Source organism: Anabas testudineus, chromosome 9 (assembly GCF_900324465.2).
Source record: "Anabas testudineus chromosome 9, fAnaTes1.2, whole genome shotgun sequence".
NCBI lineage: Eukaryota > Metazoa > Chordata > Actinopteri > Anabantiformes > Anabantidae > Anabas > Anabas testudineus.
In genome coordinates, this window is record NC_046618.1 from 6,909,563 (window position 1) to 6,932,061 (window position 22,499).

The 22,499-nt window shown below is 42.8% G+C and overlaps 1 protein-coding gene across 6 annotated transcripts in view; it reads right to left on the bottom strand.

Moving 5' to 3' along the window:
• mvb12bb (multivesicular body subunit 12Bb) overlaps positions 1 to 20,869 on the bottom strand; it is a 35,993-nt gene extending 15,124 nt beyond the window's left edge. For 5 of the 6 annotated variants that reach the window (XR_003297690.1, XM_026343749.1, XM_026343746.1 and 2 more), the window contains exons 1-7: positions 20,693 to 20,869; positions 18,370 to 18,469; positions 13,737 to 13,832; positions 7,678 to 7,768; positions 6,534 to 6,663; positions 6,248 to 6,358; positions 381 to 442 (exon numbers count right to left, since the gene is read on the bottom strand). Coding sequence is in view for 5 of the 6 variants with exons in the window: in XM_026343749.1 (XP_026199534.1) it covers positions 381 to 442; positions 6,248 to 6,358; positions 6,534 to 6,663; positions 7,678 to 7,768; positions 13,737 to 13,832; positions 18,370 to 18,469; positions 20,693 to 20,724 (622 nt within the window). In the remaining variant the exon portion in view is untranslated. The remainder of the gene's footprint in view (positions 1 to 380; positions 443 to 6,247; positions 6,359 to 6,533; positions 6,664 to 7,677; positions 7,769 to 13,736; positions 13,833 to 18,369; positions 18,470 to 20,692) is intronic. The other variant, XM_026343747.1, reaches the window with a different exon arrangement.
• Positions 20,870 to 22,499: the final 1,630 nt, after the last annotated feature.

Here is a 22,499-nt window from a genome sequence, read left to right on the forward strand (position 1 = left end):
TGTACTGTAGCTGAGTTTCTCCTTGAAAAAGAGAAGGGAATTCGTCCAGTGCATGCACGATACATATGTAAGTATGGCATGTGATGGATCATCTTTGACAGCTGTTAAATGTTCTCTTGAATGTAATGCTGAGGTCCTCTGAGAAGTCACGTTTCCGCAAGAAGCAAAGCTCTGTACAGTATCCATCAGCAAGGACATCTAGACATACAGCACTTGTAGATCAAGTACAGGGGAGCTACCTTTGTATTTGTTACGACACACAGTCTTTTTCTTAAACAACCTAAGGTATTTTGGGCGAACCATAGAATCCCTGTAATTGCCTGTAGTGACTGTCATAAATGTTACTGACTTGCATTCAATGAATATGTGAGACTTTTCACCTGTCATGGTGTAGATCCCACTGCCATGGTGGTCAGAGTCCGGCCTGATCATGGTCTTCCTGCTGACAGACAAAAAAACAAAACAAAACAAAAACAACTATTTTCAGCCAACACTATTTTATTGAGAATCACGTCAAAGACATTTGGTAAGAACACTTATGTTCCAAAAGACTTATGGGCCTCAGACACAGGAGAATTTACTTAGCGTCAAGGCATGAAACCTCCCCCTCGCCCTTACAATGGCTTTTTATGTGTCTAAAGGCAAAAACACAGCACTGAAACAACAGGCTGCATCTCAAAAGGAGAAATATGGCAAAAGTTAAAATATGCCTCAGCTGCCCAGGGGCTCAAACAGACCTTTATCGGGATTTGAAGCAGGATCTTGTTAATTCTAGAGGAACTGAGAGATTCCATTATTCAAGGGAAGTCTGTTTTTTTTTACCGTTCCTTGGCCTTGTATTACAGAAAAATAGCAGAGAAAGCAGTTTGTGGGCAGTTGAAGTTAACAAACCATCTAAGATTGAAATCCTCATCAATCAAGCTATCATGAATTACACCCTGTGACTCACCCCTACGGATCGATAAATCCACAGCAAGCGCGAAAAAAATTCACAACTTCAAGAGAGCTGTACAACATGACGTGCAATGTAAAATGAGCTGTGGCATGGCATTAAAAAACAAACGATCTTATAATGATAATGCAAAGAAAGGCTAAGGTGTTGTATAGGCTATATGATTAAATAAAACATGGGCTTCGATTACAGGACACAGGAGCGTCCAGTTAGAGTTTGGTATTAAATACAAATAGTAAGTAAGATAAGTAGGAGAGAGAGGAGGCTGGAAGACAGTGCAGACTTCTTGCAAAGACGAGAAGATTTGAGGAATTGAGCAGGTGTGAAGCTGCAAACACAGGGGTGTTGTAAGTATCATGTTTTGTATTTGGTCTGTTTATTGGTAAGACAATTAATCTTCACTTGCAGGGGGTGTAAAATCAAAATCCCTAAAATTTAAATCCGATCTGCATATTCTGAGGGTGCTGCATGTTGAGTTGTGGCTTTCAAAGCCTTATCTGTTCGGATGAGCTAAATACATGCAATAATTTCCATCAAGAGCAATAAAACAAGACTTCTGGCAGGCTGTGGTATTTATGAGCTGAAGCCTGCAACTCAGATTTATTTGCAATGAAAGGGTCGACTTTTCTCCTCCTCATTTACATCAGCATTTGGCCATGTTAAATTCAGGCCAATGGTGAATTTTTAAAAGGTTGGCATCAATCTTGTGGGAACGATTGCCATATTCGACGCAGACTTCTTTTACCTTGCAAAGGTTGATTCCACTGCACAGGAAGAAAGGTATACATCTTTCAAAGCACAGAGACATCTCATGCACTGATAAAGTGAAGGGGAATAGTTGAAATGTATTTTAAGGCATATGTGCTTGTGTGGAAATTGTGTGCTACAAAGAAACAAAGAGGAGAAAAAAAAAAAGGATTAACCTAGGCTATATATCTATTTATCTATAAGAGAAAAAGCTTCAAATCCTTAAGATTCTGCATGAAACCAGGGAACTGTGCTTTCAGGCAATCTCCAGGGTTGCTTTTCCCATCTGTTTGAAACACAAAACTGTCTCAATCCAAATTGGTGATTTCTAAATACAATTTTAGGTACATTGGAGAGGGTAACATATGGCAAATCAATTAGACAACTAATTCTTAAAACAAAAACATGGCAAGTGCATTTGCTAATCAACAGCAGTGTTGGGGCTCGTATTATGTCGGCCACTGGAGTTTTGACAACAATTAATCCTCATTTCAGGCAAGGAGGGCCATATTGACACATATTTCTAATTTGAATATTCAATTATAGTGTAGTTCCTCATCAAATTATAGTAAAATCGGGAACACGGCCTGAAAGATTTACACAATTACAACGCAGATCAAGAGTCTTATATCCCCATGAAATCTGCCAGAGTTAAAATCATATTAGTGCAGCAAAGCAAACCACCGCACTAAGGATTACTTGACAACATGAATTACAGCTCAACAGTTTTTTTGTATGGTGTTCTTTATGTAGTTGCGTGTGGAATAAGGAAAAGAGTTGTCTGTATAAAAAAAAAAGGAGAAGAGATAGTGGGGACAGACAAGCAGTAGTCAGTGGAGAGGTAAGATGAGGATGAGAGTAATATCGCTGAAGAGCCAGAGCTGCGATACAGAGAGCTGGAAGCTCTTGTTTTGACACACATCCAGCCTTTCCCGTGACAACATCTCCACACCTTCCTCTATGTGCCGACAGTGCTGCTTTGTGGGAGCTGCTTTCTCACCCATCATTATCCTCCTTTAAGCTCTGTGTCAGGTGTTGAAAAGAGGATCTCTCTGAATTTGGAGGCAAATCACCAAGCCGTCTGAGCCCATCAGATCTTAGCTGATCATTCGATCATTCCTGGCACCACTCTGAATCCTTTCGCTTGATCGCCGCTGCATTTTGCAACTTTCGCAAACACAACAAAGTAATGAGTGAGATTGAGAGGGGAATGATTGTTCTTCAACACTTCAGATGGGAGATCTGTCAGGCGACACACTGACAGTCACGGTGTCTCTTTCTCTCAAGAGTCGTGTGCAGTGGGAAGTCTTGGTTAACCAGCATGCAATGAAAGCTGATACAATACTCCTGCAGAGCTGCAGCAATGCGTGGAGTGTCACAGGTAGACGGCAGTGCAATTCAAAACGTATTGATATGCATGCCAATTCTGACACTGATGACTCTCTGGGTTTCTCATGTTAAAGAAAAAGCCAGCTATGCAATGAAAAAAGAAAGACACTCAGCCTTGACATTTTTATCACCATACAGTTTGATTTAAAAAGTGTCTGTGTGTACAATGGCCTATTATTCTAAGAGAAATGTCAAAAACCTTGATTCTGAGTGAAGCAAAAGAAATTGCAATATTAGGACAAGGCTAATTTATGCTAGCAGTCACTGTAGAGGTCAGATATCAGCCTCAGCAATGACAGTTTTATCAGTAGAACAAATGGCAGTGTTGGCTGGGAGAAGGAAGGAGGGGGATACTTTACTGGACACATTAAAAGGCTGACCGGATGGTGCAGGTTTTTCACATTATAAAGTCAGGAGCAGCTGATACAGTCGGTCTTGACAGAGAACAAGCCTAAGAGGTTGACATCAAGCTGCAGCCATGAATCAAAACAGAACAGTGTCACTGGTCGAAATGCTTCAGACAAACTTGATAAAGAGACATTAAACACAAGATTCACATTTGCATGGCAGGCTGTTCAAAGGGCCTGTACCTGAGCAGCTTTAGTGGCGCAATATGGTGCAGCAGCCTGGACCAATTAGAAATCACTATTTAAGGTTTAGTGTTTATCCCTGATCTTACTTTACTGATTCATAAGATTCCTTTTAATAGAAAGCACTGGGCCCCCTACTCTTTATTTATACCCCACTGTTTCAGGACTTGTGAAGCAGTATATAACAATCAATCCTTCTTGATAGAATTAATTTAATTAGTGCAACCTGGACCTGGATAAGCAGCGGAAAATGGATGGGTGGATTAGCCAATTAAAAATAATGTATTCTTTTTAGAGTTGCTAATCAATTAGTCAACATAAAAAAAAATTAATCAGCAACTATTCTGATATCTGATTAATGACTTCAGTCATTTCTCAAGCCCCATTGACATTTGCTGCGTTTTGCTTCTTTGATACAGTAATTATTTGTGGAAATCACCAGATTAATCCATTAACGTTTTGCTAAAAATCAAAAATGAACTTAGCAGCTTCTCTAGGTGGAAGCAGTGACACATTTTGCTACAGGTGTGATGGTGCTGACTGACACTCACAAAAAAGGTTTGAGCACCATCCTAAATGCACAGGCCAGTCTTACAATCTCAAAAATGTAACAACTCCTGCCTCAATCAGATAAAATGTTTCGGTATCAGTCAGAAACATTTGAAAGCACAGCTGCAACAACAGCAAAAAAAAAAAAAGACTTTATTTCCATACCATTATTTGGGGAGACTGAATTCAAAGCTTTTAAAAACTTTGCAAGACCTGCAGGTTTACTGACAAAACAGTACAAAAACTATTTAAATACACTACCTTAGCCTTGATGCAATAACTGTGTGCATCCCACAATGATGCAACACTCTGCAGTTACTGTGTACTGCAGCTCTGCACTGCTGAAAAGCCTGATTTGTGGTTTACATTTGTACACAACTCTAACAAGCTCTCGCTGCCTGAGGCAATGTAACATTTTAGAGGGATCACTGCAGCTTTCAAAATTATAAGGGTCATTAAAAATTTACACATTATTGACTGTATTTAAAACATCTTTTCCACTGACTGTAAAGAGCACTTAAATTTAAGAGGTGCTATTCTCCAAAGGCCATAAAGTTGTTATAGATAGCCCAAAGGAGACATGGAGAGGAGAATTTTATCTTGCTGAATATGAATACAGTACAGTATAGTGGGGTGATACTACACAACCAGTTACACTGTAGTACTGCATTTATTAAGTAATCACTGAGTCACTGTGTCAAACCACATCTCTAGTCACAAATCTGTGACTTTAAAGAGCCTGCAGAGATTTTTATAGCTGTATGTATGTCTGTCTAAAGTACATGTTAACTACACAGAAAGAATGGCAGATAAATAGCAAAAAAAAAAAAACTGCCACTGTCTCAATTGCCCACAGTGTCGTCCTCATGTGTCAGAGCATTATGGATGGAAGTACTCTGAAAAAAAGACTCTCTGAGTGTGGAATGAATTTTAATGTTAATACAAAAACAGTTGCCTGTGATCTCAGCAGGCATCGAGAGGGGGTGTGAGTCGCTTCGAGGTGCAATTTATTCCAACCTCTGAGCCTCACCAACTTGAAAGTGGGCTTCAAAAGAACTGAGGATTACCGGTAAGAGTTGCGAAGGCGCACACATGGGCCTGAGCTCTCGCCATCACTTCAGCACATCAAAGATTATTGACCATCAACTTCCAAAAAGTGGACAATTCACACAATTCTACTCAGTTTGAACTTGGGTTCTGAATTCATGCTGTCCATTTTATTGTTCTCGTTCCACTGACTGGCCATGTGAACACAAGCCCTGTTTTGAATACGCCTGCTGGCATGCACTGCTCTGGCCTGTTGTGGTTTTTAAATGGCTTTTACTCAGCTCAGCACAGGATGGCGAAGCACAACACTTCAAGCTGGCAGAGCTATCAGCTCCCGGTGCCAAGCTTCACTCTCCACAGCAACGCCACACCGAAGGAGTCTCAATTGTTTATTTACAAATTACTGTGGAAATCCCCAAGTTCTTCATCACGATGAATAATTGAGCTGTTTGATCTGGACACAGTACAAAGAGTTGCTCCATTCATTCTGAGGCCTGAGGTGGAGGAAGCTTGAGCAGCATGAGCAGAGGAGGGGACACGCACAATTCAGCATGGTGGAGATCTTGGAGCTCTCTTCCCTTCCTCTGCAGCTGTCGCTCTCTCTTCAGGCTACATCTCCTGCTCTTTGTCTGCACAGTACAACACTCCTGTCACCACAGTTAGAGGAGCGACCTGCCTCCACCTCCTGGGACACGCCAAATAGCAGGAGTTTAGCCCTCATTGAACTCATGTTCTTGTTCAGGGGATCGAGTCTAGTTAGCCTGTCTCTCCGGTTCACCCTCACTACCTCGTTGTCCAGCAACAACCCTTACGGCAGATTGGCCGGGGGTGATCAATTGCTTGTGTCTTCATTGTCGTACATGTAGTATGAAAGTTCAGCTCAGGAGGAAACTGAGCGTGAAATAAAAAAAGGAAAACAAGAAGAAAAGTTGAACTTCAAGAGGCACAGATGAATTTTCTGGCATGATGTTACCTTGTTGTGTTGAGTGGGGCATCAGTGGTAGTTGGGCTGGACATTTCCTGGGATGACTGATACTGAGGAGGATCTCCTATTCGATACCATAATGCCATATTGTTTATCTCACTGCATGAAGGTGGATAAGAGGCATACAGTTTGAAACATTTAGCAATACTTGTATACAAATGAGAAAATATTTTATATTGTGCAGAAGAAAAACCCTAGAAATGACTGCGATTAATAATGTAGATCATACTCAATTTCAGATACAAGATTTCATTTGTTTCCAGTGTCATCTCACCCTACACAGGTGTAGTTAACAAGCTGGTACTTGGACTTCGCGATGATCTGGATGTCATATATAGCCGTCTCTGCTGCCGAACGAGGGCTGATTTTCACACAGAGCCTCCTCTTCCTTGTGGCAGTTTCCTCTGATGAGTCAGGTACACATGACGATGTCAGAAAGGAATTGGTGGCTGCGTGTTCAGTTCTGTCTTTTCTGAATATCAGGCTAAAGCAATATATATCTACAGACATTTACCTCTAGGAGAAATATATATTCACAAATCCCACTTGCACTTGCTATTTAGTCATTATCAGTCTCAGAATAAGAGATGAGCTAATATCCGTTTCTGGGTGACTTGTTGTGCTTAAAGGGAAACGGCTGGACAGCAAAAAGCCACAAAATCTGCATGCATTATTATCATTTTTATCATTTTAGTAGGTAAAATGACAGAAGCAAGTGAATCCTCCATCAGCTTTAGTGCACAACAGGGATTTAAACTGGATATTCTAGATAGAACCTCATACATAATGTCACATGTATACATTAAACATGGGTTCACATAAAGTAATAAAACATTAAATTACACCATAGCCAAACAAAACATAATCTCTTTTCTTCATTCTAGCAAAAAAAGCATTGCCATGCTTCCCTATATTGCATCTGTGCCTTGCTCATTTATTTCCCCAGCAACACTAGAAAGTGCAGTGTAAATGCAATGATAATAAAAATAATAAACAAGCTGTCCTCACTCCCAACACCAAAATATTATTACATTTTCAAGGCATGGATAGTGAGGGGGAAATACATAGCACTCAAAAAGCACTAAAGCATTGGGGAATGCATTTCATTAATATTAGATAACCCCCATCCACTCGTCCTCTCCCCAAATAAATACATAAATAAATAAGCCCCTCATAAAGAAAAGCACAGCTCCAGCTGAGATAAACAATGACTCATGATTCTCTTCTCTTGTACCTCCAGGGCAAAATGTTTATTTTATTCCCACAGTCTGCCATAAATTAAGCTAACCTGCACCCATAAAACATTCACTATCTCAAGCAAAGCTGCCCCTGAGGACCTCCGCATAAGCTGGTCGAAGAGTGAAAAAACAAAAAGAGGAGGGGAGCGAGTCTGTGGTCGGCATTGACTGTTTACTTACTTGTGTCCATTGTTTCTTGCACAGGTGTGAAGCCCTGTGGCAACGGGTCCTTAATGTCGATCAGCTTCACGTCCACAACAATGTCAGGACCCTGATAGATAGAGAACAGGCAGGAAATTTAAAGTCATGTATGCAAATTCAACTTTACAAAAGGACAGAGAACAAGAAAAGAGAAATGTTAGTCATTTTTTTAGAAGGCGTAGAAAAGAAAATGTGGCGATAATAGAGTCGATGATTTACTAAAACCTCTGGAAGTCTCTAAAGACGAAGGTTGACAAAATAGCTGAAGTAATTGCTCTCTAATAGTTTTTCTTTTGCAATGAGAGAATGCATCTGTGAACTCGTAATAATTTTCAACCTTTTGGCGAGAAGCTGTGGGATGATAGGAGACAGAGCAGGAAGTCTGATCAACAGAATGGGTCTGGTTAAAAACAATCAGGGACTGTGTACTTGACATTTTCAAGCATGACTCTTCCTTGCCTCCCATTACATTTTCATTTTTTGCCATAATAAATTGCAATAATATACAGTGGCAGTAGAGAGTGGGGCGAGCGAGGCGTGACTTGATGCGTCCGAAAAGGCTGAATTCCACTGCTACTGTTACCCGACAGTCATTACCATTAGACATATTTTTTATTCATAGTTTTTTTACTGACTTAAGGAGGAATATGGATGAATGGTATTACTATGCATGGAACCTTTTTTAGCTCTTTCCCCTATTGCTGTGGAGATTTTTTCCATCAGAGCCTGACAAAAGGGCCTATCTACCTCCAACCTAGAGTATGATAAATCACAAACTATTTACTTCCCCCCACATAATTCAGGGGCTAATTTTAAAGAATCTGTTTTTGTCATAGACAATTACAGTGGGGGCTCCATTGACTGGCAGACAAAATAGCCTTTGTTGATGGCTCTGTCATGTTTTATTTGTGTCAAAGTCTTTAAAACAATGTGGACACACATTTTAAGATAATATACAGGAACTAGAGGAAGCTATTTGTATGCTATATACCAAACTGGGGAGCAGATTGAGCTCAGACACGAGGCAACCGCTGCCAAGTGGCCCAGCTTTTAGAGGACATAATGTAAAAAGCTAATACTTGATTAAGTCCTACTGAATTAAACTGATGTAAAATAAAAAACAAAAACCTATGCTTTGTTCACAATACTGTTTGTATTGTCCACCAGCCCAGGGAAACAAATTATTAGATGGAAAAAAGTTGTTACGAACTGACTAACGGGACCAAACGGGTATGAACAAAAAGATACATTTATTGACAAAAAGGGCAGGGGACACAGGGAACTAACAAACACTAACAAAGTATCAAATAAAACACCCAAAAACGCTGGAACAACATACAAACAAAACCATAACCCAATATACAAAGTAACAACTGAAACTACACACTAATGTGGACCAAACCAACGGACAAAGCAGATGTACAAAGTAACAAACCAAAATCACTGCAGAGGGCAGGAAAACGAGAACAAAACATACAAAACTAACAGGACAAAGTATCAACTGAAAAACACTGCATGAGCGCAGACCAAACAACTCAAACGTACAAACAAAATGGAGGTTCCTGACGGACGAACAAACAGACAGACTAACCAGATTTTTGGAGGAGTAGTGTGAGAGCATGAAAGTCAATGTGCGACAAACCAGCAATGAGCAGAGAACTGAGGGGTGCTTTTAAAACAAAGGGATGCACAGGTGAAATGAGTCAATAATTAGTCCAGACTGGAGAGTGGGGGGAAGAGGAAGTCCATATATGGTGTGGCAGGAGGGTGAGACACAGAACCAAACATAACAGACAGGGGCAGAGGGAGGAATCGTAACAGAACCCCCCCGGCAAGGGGCGGATCCCAGACAGCCCCAAACAAACTAGGACGGGCGGGGGGAGGGAGGCCCGGAGGAGGGCCCGAAACACCAGACCGGGCGGGCGGAGGGAGGCCCGGAGGAGGGACCGGGCGCAGCAGACCAGGAGTGCCTCCGGCGGACGGCCAGGAGGCAGCAGACGGACCAGGAGTGCCTCCGGCGGACGGCCAGGAGGCGGCAGACGGACCAGGAGTGCCTCCGGCGGACGGCCAGGAGGCGGCAGACGGACCAGGAGTGCCGCCGGCGGACGGCCAGGAGGCGGCAGACGGACCAGGAGTGCCTCCGGCGGACGGCCAGGAGGCGGCAGACGGACCAGGAGTGCCTCCGGCGGACGGCCAGGAGGCGGCAAACGGACCAGGAGTGCCTCCGGCGGACGGCCAGGAGGCGGCAAACGGACCAGGAGTGCCTCCGGCGGACGGCCAGGAGGCGGCGAACAGGACTGAAGAGACGACGAACCAGAAAGCCGGGCCTCGGGCGGACGGCCGGGAGGCGGCGAACAGGACTGGAGAGGCGACGAACCAGAAGGCAGAGGCGACGAACCAGAAGACAGAGCCTCGGGCGGACGGCCGGGAGGCGACGAACCAGAAGGCAGAGACGACAAACCAGAAGATAGAGCCTCGGGCGGACGGCCGGGAGGCGACGAACCAGAAGACAGAGCCTCGGGCGGACGGCCGGGAGGCGACGAACCAGAAGACAGAGCCTCGGGCGGACGGCCGGGAGGCGACGAACCAGAAGACAGAGCCTCGGGCGGATGGCCGGGAGGCGGCGAACCAGAAGACAGAGCCCGAGACCCTTGAGCCGGCTGGAGAACCGGGGACCGGAAAGCCAGCCGGAAAGCAGGCCGAGGACCCCCAGGCCGGGGGCCAGCACACGACCCACGAGGCAGGAGACCCCTAGGCGGACTGCCGGATGGCGAGCAGAGAGCCAGGGAGCAGCAAGACGGCTGAGGACTCCCAGGCGGACTGCCCGGCGGCGACGAACAAGGCTGGGGAGCCCCGGGCGGACTGCCCGGCGGCGACAAACTTTCAGCCAGCTGGAGCTGAGGGGCCAGGACAGGAGCACAGTTCTCAGGGGCCCCCCAAGGAGACAGGAGCAGGGTGGTGGTGTCCTCATTGTCATCCCACCACATCTCCTGGGGTGACAAACAAAGTTCAAAGTTAAGGGACGACGGCGACGGCCTCTGCGTCGACCCGTCCGAAGACTGAAGAGACGGCGACCTCTGCGTCGACCCGTCCGGAGACTGAAGAGACGGCGACGACGGCGACCTCTGCGTCGACCCGTCCGGAGACTGAAGAGACGGCGACCTGTGCGTCGACCCGCCTGGGAACCCGGCGGCTGCAGGGACCGGAGCAGCAGCTGACACCAGAGCAGCGGTGACTGCAGCAATAAAGGTGGCTGCAACTGCGGCGACAGCTGAAGGCCCAGGAACAGAAGCCAGATCCGTGACAGGAACAGGAGCCGGATCCGTGACAGGAACAGGAGCCGGATCCGTGACAGGAACAGGAGCCGGATCCGTGACAGGAACAGGAGCCGGATCCGTGACAGGAACAGGAGCCGAGACCAAAGCAGCGGGAGCTGCGGGACCAACAAAAGCAGCGGGAGCTGCGGGACTAACAAAAGCGGCATCGGCTGCTGGACTAACAAAAACGGCATCGGCTGCTGGACTAACAAAAACGGCATCGGCTGCTGGACTAACAAAAACGGCATCGGCTGCTGGACTAACAAAAACGGCATCGGCTGCTGGACTAACAAAAACGGCATCGGCTGCTGGACTGACAAAAACGGCATCGGCTGCTGGACTGACAAAAACGGCATCGGCTGCTGGACTGACAAAAACGGCATCGGCTGCTGGACTGACAAAAACGGCATCGGCTGCTGGACTGACAAAAACGGCATCGGCTGCTGGACTAACAAAAACGGCATCGGCTGCTGGACTAACAAACACGGCATCGATTGCTGGGGGGCTAACTAAAACAGCGCTAGCTGCAGGACCAACAAAAGCAGCAGGGGCAGCTGCAAGGCTAACAAAGGCAGAAGGAGTTGCTGGACTAACAAGAGCAGCGGGAGCTGCGGGACTAACAAGAGCAGCGGGAGCTGCGGGACTAACAAAAACAGCTTCGGCTGCACGACTAACTAAAGCAGCATTAGCTGCAGAACCAACAAAAGCAGCATGTGCTGCTGGGCTAACTAAAGCAGCATTAGCTGCGGGACTAACAGAAGCAGCAGGGGCTGCGGGACTAACAAAAGCAGCAGGGGCTGCGGGACTAACAAAAGCAGCAGGGGCTGCGGGACTAACAAAAGCAGCAGGGGCTGCGGGACTAACAAAAGCAGCAGGGGCTGCGGGACTAACAAAAGCAGCGGTAGCTGCAGGACCAACAAAAGCAGCAGTAGCTGCAGGACTAACAAAAGCAGCTTCGGCTGCAGAACTAACTAAAGCAGCTTCGGCTGCAGAACTAACTAAAGCAGCTTCGGCTGCAGAACTAACTAAAGCAGCTTCGGCTGCAGAACTAACTAAAGCAGCTTCGGCTGCAGAACCAACTAAAGCAGCTTCGGCTGCACAACCAACAAAAGCAGCACTAGCTGCAGGACTAACAAACGCTGGGGACCGGGGAGTACTGGAGGAGGAGAGCAAGGGGGGCTCACTGGGTGAAGAAGTTACAGAAAACTTTCTTTTACAGGACCTTAGAGCGGCCATCACTGCTTCCTTGAGGTCCTGAAACTCAATGTAGCTCATCAAGTAGCCTTTCTTAATAAAGGTCTTGATGGCAACAGTGGAAATGGCCTCAACCCCCGCTAAGGTCTCACTTGAGTCTAGCCACCCCACTAAATACTCCGCACTACAGAGTAGATCCAAAAACTCCTCCTCGAGTATGTCCGCCAGGTCCCCATACCTCTCAAACCTGGGACAAGGAGGAAGAGGGAAGCGACCAGTGGCGGAACGGGGTGATTCCATGGTCGCTGATATGGCTGGTTTGTTCTGTTACGAACTGACTAACGGGACCAAACGGGTATGAACAAAAAGATACATTTATTGACAAAAAGGGCAGGGGACACAGGGAACTAACAAACACTAACAAAGTATCAAATAAAACACCCAAAAACGCTGGAACAACATACAAACAAAACCATAACCCAATATACAAAGTAACAACTGAAACTACACACTAATGTGGACCAAACCAACGGACAAAGCAGATGTACAAAGTAACAAACCAAAATCACTGCAGAGGGCAGGAAAACGAGAACAAAACATACAAAACTAACAGGACAAAGTATCAACTGAAAAACACTGCATGAGCGCAGACCAAACAACTCAAACGTACAAACAAAATGGAGGTTCCTGACGGACGAACAAACAGACAGACTAACCAGATTTTTGGAGGAGTATGTGGGCTGAAAGTCATTGCACAAAACTAGTGGCTTTTAACAATGAAGTAAGATAATAATATGCATGAGATCCAGGTTGACAAAAAAGACAGGTGAAAAAGTAAGTTGCATGAGCTCAGGTTGGACAGGTTGATAATCCTGGAGATGCAAGCAGGTGTATTTATGGCGACAGAGCAGCTGACAGCCATGCTACAACACATCAGCTGTAGGCTGCAGGCAGGAGAGTCCAAAATGCCCCAACAGCATTATGAGAGACATTCAAAGTTCATTTCAGCTGCAGAAAAGTCACTGCTGTTCAAATTGGGAGCTCTAAATATAGCAAAACCATAGTGAAAGTGCTTTTTATGGAGTTATGGCTAATATGAAAAAGACATTCTCATATTTACTGGTATATGTGCATCAACTTTCCAAAATCACTGTTAGTAACATTCTCTCTTGAGGGCCTCTGTTAATTGAATAAATTGGAATAGTTAAAATACGGCTCATTGCTTTTTCATGAATAAACATAAATAATATACTCAGGAGGGTCCACAATATAAAAAAATCCTCAACAAGGTATTATTCATTTGGAATGTGCATGCAAATTTATTACATGTTAAAGTTCAAAAACTGCACTGTCAATGCAGGCCTTCTAATATGGGACTTACACTGATCAAAGTGCAAAGTGCAAAAAAATATTCTGGCAATGGAAAATTGAGCTAATCACTGCTGCAAAACATAAATAAAGGTGCTGTAGATGAGGCGTTCGTGTAGGATGCATAGGGAAAAGGGAGAAGTTTACATTTACACTTACAGTTTTTCTGGTGAAACAGAGGTAGCGTGTGACCTTGGATTTGAATAAGCCGTCCTTCCACAGGTCGGCGTCAGAGCCATCTGTTGTTTGTGCAACCTACGTGAAAAAAAAAGACAAGAAAAAAAAAAAACAAGGAGAGAAAAAAAACATGCAGGAGGTGGGATAAAGTTAATGTATGTATGCCATGAGCGTGTTGCTTTTGCCTCTTCCCTTGCATACTAGCCTTAATTAACGCTTGCCTACACTAGCGCTCCATCTCATTAGTGCTCTGCGTGGGTAAAGGAGTCTTAGCCTCCAAAAAGGTGGCTAAAAATATCATCCCTAGGGACCAAGGCTGATTAAAGATGCCCTGACAAGGATCTGCTCTAATAAGGAAACCAAACTTCAATGTGCTTCTGTGGAAAAGCAGAGATTATATTTGGGGTAAATGTGGAGTGTGTGTTTTTAAAAACACACTGCGGTGTCCCTTGAGCAAGACACAGGTAAACGAGAACACTGCGTGCACCACATAGTTTGGCTGTTTTATCCCCTGTGTGAATTCATTCTGTTATTTCATGAGACTAGTCGTCTGAGCATAAATAAAGGAGGATTTAAAGCTATTTTACACGTATGTCTAAAAAATTCTGAAGACTGAAAGACCTGAGCAGCTTGTCCTTGCACAATAGACTCATTCATATGTGTAAATGATCAGTGGAGTCAGTTCTAAAATAGATTGCATTATATTGACAGCATGTGGACACCACAAGTCAAGCTCAAGGTCCTCTACTACATTGCTATGTAAATGTAGATGTGCAAGGCAGAATGATAAAGCAAAATATAACCCACAGGCTGCACCACAGAGACTCTTCCATCGTCCCTGTAAATATGCTTGGTTGAAACGTCATGTTCCATTGGCTATCATGTGAGAATCACCTAAATAAGTGCCAGACTTATTTTCTAAAGGGATCCTTTACAAAGAAGAGTCAATCTAATGAGGTTCATTCAAATGAATAAGTCATAGATCTCTGCACCCACCCACACACATTACTCCCCTTGACAATAATGATGAATGACCCCAGTGACTGGGTGGGGGAAACATGGCATGGGGAGATTCATGCAAAACCACCACTGACTAGATGGGATGAGAGTTGAGACTAGAGTGGGTAACAGAGATAGATAGTGGGATGAGAGAGAGAAAGAGCAGGAGATGAGCAGAGAGAGGGATTGCAGGGCGTCTCCAACAGCAGTTCCGTGAAAGGTCCCAGAAGGAGCCTATACATCACCAGCCTCCCTCTTCTTTACAAGACAACCCGTCTTGGCCACTTTTTCCAGGTCAGTAGCCAGCGCATCCTGTCAGCGTAAACAAAGGGCTCGCTTTGTGAAACCCAAAGTCAAGTTGAGGAGTAACGAGGGCACAGTCCTCCTAAGAGGCACCTCAGGCATCATCCTGCCACAGCCGCCGGCAGCAAGGATGCAACGCAGCTTGAATGTGAAACGCCAACTGCTGAGCCACGGCAGAAAAGGCGTGTGTAGAGTTGTGGAGGCTCTTCTCTTATATTTTCCATGTTGCCGGTGCACGGCTCCGTCATAACACAAGCACGTATGAGAAGAATAGCACGTGTGATAAGAGACGTCATGGTTACGATATTAAAATATGGCTGTATTGTTTGATTTAAAATGCAGTGACAGATTCAACTGCCACTTCCTGAAATCTTACGCTTACAGTGATCTAAAAGCCCACCTATGAAACAAGTCTTTAGGGGGTGCTGAATATTCCAGTGAAGCATCTCTGGAGACAGACATCAGCAGCAAGTTACTATGAAGCACTGAGAGGCACAGCTGTGAATACAAAGATATGAAGGCGTACAATCAAAAATCTCTGGAGAGTCAAACCAGGTGGAGAAAACGTAAGAGAAGTACAGGGAAACAAAGCAGTTCCCTTAAAAAAGGAGAGGAAAATTGAAAAGAGAATAATGTTTTGGATATTTCTCTCAACTATATAAAACATAAAAAACTGACAACTGACTATAAATGAAAGAGCTACAAATGTAGTTACTTTAAAAGATATTTTACTTTGAGCAGTAGTTTGACATTTTGGGAAATGTGCTTATTGAGTCTGTGCATTAAGTATGAAGCTAAAGTTAGAGGTGTGAGGTGATTAGCATAACTTTGCTTAAGACCCAAACAGCAGAGTTAGACTAGCTGTTTCCTCCTGCTTATAGTCTTCATGATAAACTAAAAGCCTTTTGGCTCTAGGCTCAAACTTGGTGTACAGACATGAAAGTGGTGTATATACGGTAAGGTATGTTCTCATCTAACTCCTGGCAAGAAAGTAAATACGCTTAAAAAAAATGTCAAACTATACCTTACAAATGTTTGCTCAGGAAAGGACAAGCAAATAAATATATATATCTAATCGTAAGCTAGAACTAGGCTTCTACAAACAAACGTAAGGAGTTTATGCGTGTCACATGTCAAATGTGCAGGTGAAACTGAAATACACACATATCCCCTTTGCATCCCATGCACAAAGTGTCAGTGTGCGTGAATATACTCGCGGTGTTTGATGTTGGGTGGCTGCTGGTGCTTCAGCAAAGCTCCTGATCCCAGTGGAACACTGTTTGATCTGGGCCTGTGCTCTCCTGTGTTGGAACAACCTGCTCAAGTTCAGAGATGTGAGCACACCATACCAGAGAGCAAAAGAGTTAATCAGCCCTTTGATCTGCTGCATAAAAGGAACGGTAAGTATGGTAAGCAGTCAGTATTAAGGAGGAATTTAAAAAGAAGTCTAGTATGAAAGGGAAAAAAATCAATCCAACGTAATATCCTGAGACTTCCCCTTCTCAGTGCGGCATTAGTACACTAGTACCAAGTGTTGATATTTTGGTTTGTATTTCAAGTCTGCAGATGAAAGACCACATAGTGATGTTCAAAAGATGTTGTTCAAGATGGGACAAAGGCATTTGAAACAGTGCTCAGGGTCTGAAAGGCCTTGAATTTTATCTTGGAGGCTGACTTGTACTTGACTTTTTATTCATAGGTATACCACTGACATTTCACTGTATTTGCTTGAAGAATATGGTTTCATTTGTTTCATTTTGCTTTATCTAGGAAAACCAACAGACTGATATATCACAAAAATAATACTATTTAAAACAGTTCCTACATGTCCTGTCAGGGACAAATGTACTACATTAATAGAATTTGAGAACAACACTAAGAGTCTACAGAATAGGATTGTGTTCTTCTTTGTTAAAGAACGCAATGACGGCTCATCCAGGAAGTCACAAAAGACTCAAGGAAAGCATCCAAGGAACTGCAGGCCAGATAATCAAGAAGGAGAACATCAGGTCATCAATCAGGTAATTAGTCTGTGAGTTGAAGCTCAAGTGCAGCTGGGTTATGTAGCAAGACAATGATCCCAGGCAGAAGTATAGTATATTCAAAGTCTGAATGTCTCATTTATAAAGTTATGGTGATTACTTTTTCACGTATGTTATATAGGTATTGGATCATGTTGGTAAATTAACATTGAAATAACTCGTTATTAATTTATTAAGAAGCGTTTTTTTTTAATTTTCCTACTGCTTGAGTGCTACCAAAAATGTTTACAATTTAGTGAGCATCTATTATAAAGGTGAACCAGTGCCATTTACTGTTAGTAACTTGCTTTTACCCCCCTAGAACACGCACAGTATTTGCACATCAGCTAACTGGCACAGTGGAGCAGCAGAGGAGGAAGTCTGAAGGGGTTTCTCCCTGTTTGTCACTACCGTGTGGTGTGTACACAGTTTCCCTGCCAGTGGCTCCGTTCTGATGCCAACCCACCATCATCTGCCAGAGATTAGAACAAGCTGGATGTGTAGGGTGGAGCAGGAAGAGATAAAAACCTGGGGAAGAGGGAGGGTTCGGGGGCGTAGGGTAAAAGTAAGTAGAAGTCTGAATATAGTAGGAAGATAGAGAGCAAGAGAAATCTGCCCTTGAGCTTGTTCTGTGCTTTGTTAAACTTACACACTATACTCTTTTTTTACCCTCTTCAACTCTTTCACAACCAAGAAAAGTTCACATAAAACAACCCATCCTGCACTACTTTACATCCTGACACCATCCTTATAATGGTGTACTTGTAAGGGTACATGGGTATCAGGGAAATAGAGAGTAAACTGAAATTACTCTGGCGAGCATCAACCATACATCATTAAACTTTGCCTCTGGTGTGTCTGTAGTACTGGTGGCACCCAATACCAATGCCAGGAAGGGAATCCTCCTAATCATCAAAGTAAACATTATGAATAAGTCATCTAGCAGCTCCAACAACAAGCCCTTTGGAAAGCTGCCAACATCTTTGCTGCATGTTGTTGTGTACAGTCAGTTACAACAACCAACAGCAGAGAGCAAAGACAAAACCATACCAAAGTAAATGGATTATAAGTCCATGAAACCTTCCATACAGGCTCTATAACAACGTTGGCAACAATATTTTAAAATTTGATGAAATTGCTCCATGCAAATAAATGATTATCTTTCCCATTTCTCTAAATGTATGTGCGACTTTTAAAAGAGATAAAATACTTTCTAAACTTGATTAAAGCCCATTAAAGCAACCAATATGTTCAAGACATAAAATTCCCTTAAGCTTTAAATGATTACTCACAACATGATAGCCATCGGGGGCTTTGCTGATTGAAGTGACTACTCCAACTGCGGAGATGGGGTCTGCGGACAGCTGGTCGCTCAGTTCAGACATGTCAAAGCTGCATTACACAAACAAAACAGTCTCATCACGACTCTGGCATTTCAAGAGATGTCACTTACTATACTGAGACAAAGTGTTACCCCTCTGAAATTAAATACATCAAGAGGATGAGTGCAAGATTTGGACTTTGGGACATAAAGTTTACTACGAACATATCACTTTAAACCTAAACATTTCGAATTAATACACAAAATGCAGTCTAGTAGAAGGAAATGAGGATTGCATCCCTAAGGGCCATTACATGGGGAATGGACAAAGTCCTCCTTGGCTAAAAACGCCACATTATTGACTTCTTGATGAGGTTTATTAGGATCCAGAAGAAAAAGTGGCTGCCTAATCCAGGATCAAATGACAAGTGAGACCAATGACAAAACAGCATTTGGAGACCACCCAATGACTTCGCCAAATCACAAATTAGGCGAAGCGATCACATATTTTCAAGGAAGTCCCAATCAATTGCTATCTATTCCTGTCTGAGGGAATTTTGCCCTAATGGGTATGCAACCCTTTTACAGGGTAAGTGGCTTTGCAAAGGTTCCCTTACGCAAATTTATTAGATTAGGTTTAAAGCATTCTTGTACTAACTGACAAAGTTGCTGCATTCAATCTTGATGTTTACGAAATCTATCGCAATTAAGCTGATCAAATTAGGGGATTTACTCCAGAAACAGCTGTCTCTTTAACAAATGTTAGATAGCTGTACTTATTCAAATGAAACAGGATAGCAAATTAGCTAATAGGATGAAGGATCTCTTTGCAACATTAATTTGTTCAAAATGAGCTTTGTTTTCCAGCACAACATCGAGACTCAGAGATTCATTCAGGCAGACCAAAGAAAAATCCATCCAAACTTATTTCTGTCTCCCAAGGAAAACATCACTGAGTAATGTGCGTATGTAATAGCGGGTCTGTAATATTAAAGAGTGAATGTAATGTTCAATCTATAACCCGTTAATGCTGGCTTAGCTGATCATGTTTCTATTTGACATTCGCTATATTATTAACTGTGAAATTAGGACAGTATTAGTAATTCCAAATTAATTGCAAAATGTGTCTCTGGTGAGCGGAGTTAGTCCGATTTCTCACAGTGAGCAGCAGGTGCAGTAGCAGTCCACAAACTCAAGTATTCATCTAAAAAGAAAATACTTCACTATAAATAGAAGTATCACTTCAAATTATTTAGTCAAGCTGAATGCTCTACAAATGTACAAGTAAACTCCATATGATGAACATCTAGCAACTCGCTAGGAACCCCTCTAATCATCAAAGTAAATGTTCTGAGGAAATTATCTAGCAGATAATGACAAATTATTAAAGGTAAAAATTATGGCAGAAAAGTAAGTAAAAAGTAAGTGGTTAAAGTAAATAACTAAAGGCAATGAATAAATACAAACAATAAGGTCAGAGGTCAACCTGAGGTACAGTACAGTGAACAGAACAGATCACTTAATGTACAGAGAGGTGGTTAAACCATAGTATTACACAATTAATTATATCATTATATATAAAGATATAAATAATAAAATATTTATTTATATAAATTAAATAAATTATATAAAAATCAACTAAACTTGTAAGATGAATGTAGTGAAGCAGAAGTACAAATTAAAAAAGTACAAAGTACAAATTTCCCTTTATGAATTCTAGAGAAGTAAAACTAACTTCAGTAAAATGTCTCAAAATAGGGTTTAATTTGAGTAGTTACACTTAAATACTTGAGTACTGGAGTAAAAATACTTACACTACTTATACTCAGTTACTCAGCTACCACCTGATGCAGCAAGCATCAGTTCAATGTTGAAAATCTGTGATAAAACCTACAGCATCTGCATCATTTCTTAGCTGTTGTTTGTATTTTTAATAGTTGTTTGTCATTCAGTTCTCAGTAAAACTAACAAACCTGGACTCTGTAGACACTGAAGTAACTAACAACCTATTTCTAAAATAACAAGCAGGATTAACAGTGTGGGCATAAATACACTGACATATATCTACAATCTAAACTAACCATGCGTGTGCTGCTTGTATTTAATATGTAATATATTTGGGAACATTATAAACTAGCTCCTGTCCTTGTTGCTAACTTTACCTTTCGCTCCTTGTGCTTTATTTTAAACTTTATTTCTCATTAGCAGCGTTTTAACTGTGGACAAACTCATGACGACTGACTGTGACTAGCTTCACAGAGCTAATCATGCTAACAGTGCTGTAGCTAACCTACCTTCGTCCTGCGTCCTGCCGGCTGGCTGACATCTCAGTGAACACTGTCCTAGTTTATGGAGCCTCACCACCAGCTTCTGAACAGTAAACTGAAGCTAACAAGCAGAGTCCTGGACGTGTTGTCCACTTTCACCCGTTCAAAGGCCTCGTCCTGCCGGTGTCACCTGTCGGACTTCACCCTGCAGGATCCACATGCTTCCGGGTATTATTGGTAATAAATCATTAACTCACATCCACAGATGTTTTACGAGCTTCATCAGAGCAATTTGCCTTTCAAACATGATCTCTCACTGTGGTCATGTTTTTGTAAAGTTCAATTTGACAGTCATAACAATAACAATTACCTCAGGTTATTTCCCAGTAAAAGGAGTTTACTTACTTTAGCAGCTTTAACTAAATGGATTTAAACATTGTGATTTGATTTATTTATTACCCTGGTGTCCATAGCTCTTAGAAAAAACGAATCTGGATACTAGGAGTCGTTTCATTCAACAAATGACAACCATCTTATGAAAGCCCTGATGCAAAGTAATATGAGTGGTAAACATGCCCATTCACATGCTCAGAATGAGTGTGAGGCCTGGGCCAACGATACCGCACCGACTCGTGGGTGTATTTCTTTCCAATAACTTTTGAGATCCAATTTGGCCATGGTAACTACATTAGGGCTGTGCTCCACTAAATGACTATCATTACATGGATATATCTACAGGTCACGCCTTCTGACAGCTGGCTGTCTCTCTAATCATCACATGTCATTACTGTAATTAGATAAAAGTAGGATAAAGAGCAATGTATTAGCTTAGCTGTAACATTAGGATGCACATCTCCCAGAATACAAAACTTGAAATCCTCTTTGCAGACTGTGCAAAACACCAGTGGGTGACAGCTGCTTGTCTATAGCCAAGTTTATTATTTCTACCCCCGTCACACCACTCAGATAAATTATTTCATTGTGCCACTATTATCCTAATTTATTCAAATCAATGACTTGTTGCGCTGTTTGGTGACACGGTGCCATATGCCGGTAGAGTGTCTTTATTGGGGCCACACACACGGACGCGCGTGTTTATTGGCTTACATGGCTACACAGGATGTGATCAGTTTTCCCTTTGTAAAATTCATAACACTTCTATAATTGGAGCGGAGACGTTCAGAGGGGAAACTGCCACCTCATATAGCATGACCGGAAACTTTCACCACCTCCACATGTACTGTTGATGTTAACATCATCGCCAGCACCCACCTCACACACACACGTAAACGTAGCAACACATGATATCTCATCAAGGTGTTGACAGCCTACTGAAGCAGGCGCACTTATTTTATGTGGAATTTGTGGCATAGCTGAGGCTGAAGATAAAATCTCAGGTGTGAGTAAAAAAACAAAAACAAAAGGAAGAAATGCACGTGCACCGGCTGCGAAGAGGTACACCTGCTAAAGTAATGGTCTAATTATGGATAGGTGATGAAACACTCATTGAGAGTCTGGAGATATCTGCAACACATGCTAACTGTGAAAGCCATCAGCTATTACAGTGTTTTAATGTGCGGCACAGCGCATGCTGAGGGCTGTGGAGCAAGATGAATGACGGCTGTGACACATTTCTGTGGGGGAGCAGCCAGTGTAGGATGCATAGCATTACAGCTGGCATTTTGAAAAGGTTCATTAAAACTGTGATTTCTTTGTTCATGTTTAGTTTCACGTGTACTTTATGACACATCTCGCTTCAAGTCGACCCCATAAACGCTGGATCGTCCCATAATGTACAAAATATCATACACATAGTCTGGTGATTCTTAACAGT